General features: G+C 36.2%; 1 protein-coding gene across 2 annotated transcripts; it reads right to left on the bottom strand.

The window, feature by feature from the left end:
* Positions 1–595: 595 nt before the first annotated feature.
* On the bottom strand, positions 596–2789 carry LOC145134520 (putative F-box protein At2g36090). 2 transcript variants are annotated; one of them, XM_079069358.1, is made up of 3 exons: positions 2520–2789; positions 1825–2347; positions 596–1361 (listed from the first exon to the last, which is right to left on the bottom strand). In XM_079069358.1, exons 2-3 carry the CDS (start codon positions 2321–2323, stop codon positions 769–771), a joined length of 1092 nt encoding a protein of 363 aa, XP_078925484.1. In that variant the 5' UTR covers positions 2324–2347; positions 2520–2789; the 3' UTR covers positions 596–768. The 2 variants fall into 2 exon arrangements, with proteins under 2 accessions (XP_078925484.1, XP_078925483.1); XM_079069357.1 differs by having other exon boundaries at positions 2516–2786.
* Between the last annotated feature and the right edge of the window lie 3674 nt (positions 2790–6463).

Raw genomic sequence — 6463 nt, 5'->3', positions numbered from 1 at the left:
TCCAACTCCAATTTCTTTGACTGTCTATTCCTTTCAAAAACATTATGGGAACCAAACGCTCCCTTAAGGTTATAAGGCTTATTTTTAGTTTTTACATAAATGATCCTTGAAAAAATAGAAATGTCAAAAATTCAAAATACAATAAAGGACAAAACATGGGGATTTTTGTCATTTCGCACATACTTAACGAAACTATAGGGACCGTAACGACTGAAGGGACCAAAACTGTAAAATTTAGAAACCATGAGGACCTGTGGTATCAATTTTCGAAAGCTAAGATCAAACCTGCAAAGATGTGCATTCTACATGGACCAAAATTGTAATTTACTCTATAAAAATATTTATTGTGTTGTAAAATCTTCAAAAGGAAACTACTATATATACGGATAATGTTGCTTGTCGGTAGCCAACTATTTGAAAATTGAAAGTGTCTCACAATTTATGTTACTATTAAAGGATCTCTACTTATGTTTTCAATTCAATTTATGTGAAAACTGACTAATAACAGGTGTTGTTAATTAAAATTGTTGTCTATTGATGTATCACCATAGTCGACATGTTCTACTTACACCAAGTTTCGAAGTACAATAATCCGACCTTAAATCTCTTATTTTTACTAAAACTTTTAATATACATCACATTTGCTAGATAGAAGAAACAACTTCTCTATTTTCAATTTTACGACTCGAAAGTCCAACCCTTGGCCTGTTGACCATACAGTCAAAACCTTGGTGCACCCAAGTCACACTATATATATTCTATTCTATTTCACATAAAGTAGCAACACAACAATACAAAAGCCGTAATACTACCCAAAATATGGAGTCTTTCCAACATATTTTCATGTCTAATCTTCTCTTCTCTAATCTCACTCTGAACCTTCGCGTACAACCTACAAGACTCCACCACCAAACTATAATTCTTGCTACGATCACATCTCAATGCTTCTTTAAGCACAAGCAAACTGTTTCTCCCGTTAACATGAACACCTTCCATGTCACCCAATTGCATACAAAGTTCGGTCAAATTTAACGTTGTGTGGGTCCCACCACCCTCGACATCTGTCACTCGAAACTTCATTGCTATTATGCATTTAACTACCCGACATGGAAGAATCTGTTTGGCAGGTACAACGGATCCGAATTGTAACAAGAAATCTTTGTTTGTTGGCCAGTGTCTTTGACCATCGAGTGCACACCAACTTGATAAATTTGCAGCTTGTTTTGCTTTTGAATTGACGATTATCCAACTCAGTTTGATCCCATCACGAAGATCTTGCCATAGCTTCCCATCTTTTCTCTCTCTTTCAAGGGAGGTGATGGGCGGCAGGCCGTCGGAAACAGAAAGAGTAATTACTTCCCCTACACGAGATTAAATGAATGTTATATGATTATTCTTAATTTTTAAATCATTATAAAGTTTCATACTCTACATTTAACAAAAATATCATGTCTGTCGATGGCTCTCTTCCTTTATATAATTATTTTATTATATATATATTTTTTTTGTCTGAATTCAACAATCCCAAAGTTGTTTTTTATTTGATCATATAAATAAGGGAAAAAAAAAATCACTCTAGAAATTTTGTTAAGAGACCTGCCGTGTGAAAAAAAGTCTGTGATGCTGAACTAAACTTCTATAAAAAAATCGAAAATACATTTTTCTCATATTAATCTCTCGAAATATAATCAAACATTTTGAAAATAAAATTTCTTATAGAACGTTATATGAAATACAAAAAGTATATTATATAGTATATCACCCCTGAACCAACTACAACTACAAGTATCATTTAGGTGCAATAGAAAGGGAAGATAGATATACCTGCATGATCATTATCATCATCATCATCATCTCTATCTGAATATGCAAAAAGATCGATTCTGAAAGGACAATCGGAAAACCAGCCATTGTAAACATTTGCATTCGGTATCCCCCAAATGACTTTAGAACATATAGTCTTTTCTTTATATCTGATATCCACTAGTGACACAAAATCAGAAGGTGAAACGTTTTCCAATTCATCGTCTTCACCATAGTATTCAGCTTCCATCCATTCTTCTGGAAACTCAGGAGCATCTTTGTTTACTATCAGAGGGAAACAATCTGCATAGAACTTTTTAAACCCACCTGTTGATGATATTAAAGTTTTCACATCGTCTATTTTGGTTGAAGGCCACATTGAAGAACATACATCTTCCCATAATCTTTCTTCTTTTGAGATTGCATTGAATGTTGCACAAGAACACGACGCGCTTGCTAGGGTTGCACCATCTACACGTCTTAGGATATCGTAGAAAAGGTCATTACTTAATGTATCCATGGTTACAATTAGTCGTCAAACTATCTGAAAGAAAAAAGCGTAAAATTCAAACAAAACTTCCTTAATTGAATTGTAGCCCAAGTAGGATCATGGGAAACGAAACCCATAGCTATACTTGCAAATTGAGGACAAACTGATTCAATAAATTAGAACATAAATACGCATTCAAATCAAAACATAAACTCCAAATACCAACAAATTTATCGCCAAATATGAACTACGAAAACGCATCTCCGGTGAACATCGACGGTGTTTGTTGAATCGAAATCCAAGATGGGGCAATTTGTCACTGACACAGATATTCTAATCAATAGGTTCATCATAATTGTTTTTCTACAAGGAAGTCTCCTGTAAATATAGATGCACGGGTCACCTACTTTTCTTTGGAAAATATATAAAATTAGAAACGGAGACCCCAATGGGACCAAGATCTCAATCGAGTCTACGTATTGAACAAGAACAAAGCGCGTGTGACTATATGTATAAAACATAGCTAGAAAACATTTCAATTGTATTTAGAAATTAAAAAAGCATTTTAATTTGTATTTAGAAATTAAAAATTCAATTAAAGTGGAGAGGAGAGAAAAGAAAAAGAGTGGGAGCAGCGGCTCCAAGATACTATTCAACTCTCAATTTTGATTGTACCGAGCCATTTGGAATCGTGTTCCTGATGGTACCACCGATACTTTTGTGCCATCCGTAATCAACTTCCAGAAAAAGATGACATGTGGCCAGTCCCAACTCTTAGGTGTTGTTTACTTTAAGAGGTAAACCTTTGTAGTCTATAAATTATATATGCAAAAGAATATGTGGATTAATCGTCTACAATCTATAAAAAAAAACTGTTTGTTTTTTAAAATCCACAAACTGCATAAATTATATTAAACCACATTGATCATAAAAATCCACAAACTGCATAAATTATATTAAACCACATTGATCATAGATGATCAAGTAAACACATATACACAATTGTTACAAACATTAACCATATTGATTTATAGATGATAGTTAAAGACGGTGACAATGGAGGTAGCGACGGTGGTGAAGGTGGTGGTGGAGATGGCGTAGGCGGTGGTGATGGTGGTGGTAGAGATGGCAGTAGCAACGACGGCGGCGGCGGTGGTAGAGATGGTGTCTGTGGTGGTTGTGGTGGCATAGATGCCAACGGCGGCGATGGTTGTGGTGGCGGCGGTGGTTGCAAAGTTGGAGGAGGAGGTGGTGGATGTGGCTGTAGTGATGCCGAGGGGGTGGTGGTGAGTGGTGACAAAGGTGGTGACGATAAGGTAGTGGCGGTGCATATAGAAGAAAAAAGTTGAAGAAGAAAGTGTGAAAAAATAGGGATGATTTTTTTAGGATTAGAAGGTCTATGAGATTTATAAGAGTTTTTTCATGTCTTATACAAGAAGAGGACTTGTAGAACTTTTTAGATTTGTAGTTTTCTAAAAAAAAAGTCTTTTGTAAAAAGGTCTGCCACTTTTAGACAACAACTCTCAAGAAGAGCTTTTAACAAAAAGCAAACATCAACTTAGTCTCATAGTCTTTAAAGTCAACCTGGTTGGCCTTTTGATCCCCTCGTCCACAAAGGGGCGCACCTTGAAGCTCTGGGTAAATTATAAGGTTAATGGGGGTATTCAATGACCACCGATGTGGTGGTGACATGACAGCATCTCCACAGCATGCACACCATCTCGGTGGTAGTGCATATCTCTACAGCGTGGCTTCCCATGGGAAGTGTAACGCGAAGCAAAGCCTGTTTTATATCTTCTCTTCCTTCTTTTTTTTTCTCTATTTTTCCTACAAATCCTTCCCCGATCCGACTCAAGGAATGAGGCAAGTCGGACGACGACCTAGGGCCTCATAACTATTTGGGGCCATATTTTTTGTATGTTAAAGTTGATATACATTGTATATATTATGTTGCTTAAAAATAATACAAGTCTACTTGTAGCTTTCTTGGCTAAGCGCCACCCATGGTTTACAAACAACTCACGTTCAGATATTTGCATCAATAAGTTTTATTGCAAATATTACTTTATTTAGATTATTTTTGACACAATTAAGCTAGCTTATTATAGTTTAACGTTGGGTAAAACCATAAAAATAGTTTATTATAGTTTATAAAAAAGCTTATAAGCTAGCTTATTGATAAGCTAGTTTGAGACAACTTATTAATGAGCTAGATTATAAGCTAAAACTAGTTTATAAGTTAGTTTCCCAAACAGAACCTTAGTTTATTTATGAAAATATTTTTGAAAATAAACTTAAGCACTTATTTAAGCCTTGTTTGGCGAAAATCGGTTACTTTATAAGCTAGCTTATTGTAATTTAACGTTTAATGCAACCACACAAATAAAATATTGTAATGTAAAATAACTTATTGATAAACTAACATATAAGCTAAAAAACTAGCTTATAAACTAGTTAGCCAAACAAAATAGGGGTGAGCATGGTGCGGTTTTAGGGTCAAACCGAACCGCAAACCACATGGTGTGGTTTTTGCATTTTAAAAACCGTTGGGTGCGGTTTTTTAATGGCTCGGTTTTGTGGTTTTTAAATGCGGTTTCGGTTTGTATCGGTTCGGTGTCGGTTTTAAACCGAGTAAAGCATATGGTGCGATTTTTTATATTCACTGGGATGGTTTTATTTTGAACCGTGAAAAAATTTGACGTTCATTTAATTTTGTGTTGTTCGTGTTGAATATTTTGACACTTGTTTATTTTTCATTTTTTGTACGTTGATTAATTTTCACCCCAAACTCATTTTTTCTATTCCATTTGTACCTAGTGCCCACATATGATTAGAAACACAAAGCCACAAAATTAAATAATGTTATGACTTATGAGAAATTAAAGATAGATTCTCACATACATTATACATATTCACATGCATATCTATTAAAGTTTAATCGCTAAACCTAAGTACCGTCAAATTCAACGTATAGTAAATATTAGTCTTTTAAATAATATGTATATAATATAAATTAGTGATTTATTGTTTATACGACTTCGGTGCGGTTCGGTTTTGGTGGACCGGTTTCTAGATAAAAACCACACCGCACCAATAAATTCGGTTTTTGTGAAAATAAAATCCGCATCCTCGGTTTTTGCATCGGTTTCGGTTTTTCGGTTGCGGTTTGGTACGGTTTTGTCGGTTTTTAATTTCTCAGTTCGGTTTTTGCTCACCCCTAAAACAAAGTGTTAATGTGAACGGTTAGATGCTTTTGATTTTTTATGGTTGATTTTTAAGTGCTACCAACTTTTTTATTTGGTTATTTATTTATTTATTTTTTTGTCATTTTATATATAAAACATTTTATATAATAATAATAATAATAATAATTTGTTGTTATTTAGTTGTTTACAAAACTATTAGCTAGTTATTAATATAATTTCTTTAAAAGAAATATATCAGGTTTAAAAGGCCTTATTTATATATATATATATATATATATATATATATATATATATATATATATATATATATATATATATATATATATATAGATCGTCGGGAGATCTTCTGCACATCTGTTGCGGCGGAGATCTGAGGATCACAGAGCAACATCGTTAGAACCGCCCTAGGGATTGTGCCCCAGGAGCTGGCTCTGACGATCAAGTTAGATCGGTTGGTAGAGTCAAGGGAAAGGTCAGAGTAGCGGTTGGTAGAGTCAAGGGATTGTGCCCCTAGGGATTGTATGGAGATGGCGGTTGTAGGAGGAGAGTGTCGGCTGAGTCAAGGGAAAGGTCTGAGTAGCGACTGAGCCACCGGAGAGGTCTAGGGTGGCCGCTGAGCCACCAGGCCGAGAGTGGCGGCTGAGCCACCAGGGGCAGTCCCTCTCCATGGAGGAGGTATTGTTCACTTTATAAGGGACAATTAGGTCAATGGGAATTAGGTCAGGCATTGGGCCACCCAAATTCAGGCCCAGCTAGCAAAGAGCTAGGCAAGGCCGCCCGGAGGCGTCAGGCGAGACTGACAAGAACACACTAGGAAAGGCTAGAAAGGGAGCGTCAGGCAGAGCTGGAAGGAGAGTGTCAGGCAAGGCTGGAAAGGGAGCACTAGGCAGGGCTGGCAGGAGAGTGTCAGGCAAGGGAGCGCCAGACAGGGCTGGTAGGAGAGCGTCATGCAAGGCTGGCGCGC

This window comes from Lactuca virosa, chromosome 8 (genome assembly GCF_052849685.1).
Source record: "Lactuca virosa cultivar CGN04683 chromosome 8, Lactuca_virosa_CGN04683_v6, whole genome shotgun sequence".
NCBI lineage: Eukaryota > Viridiplantae > Streptophyta > Magnoliopsida > Asterales > Asteraceae > Lactuca > Lactuca virosa.
The sequence above is the reverse complement of the archived record's forward strand: the minus strand, read 5'-3'. Positions and strand labels throughout refer to the sequence as shown.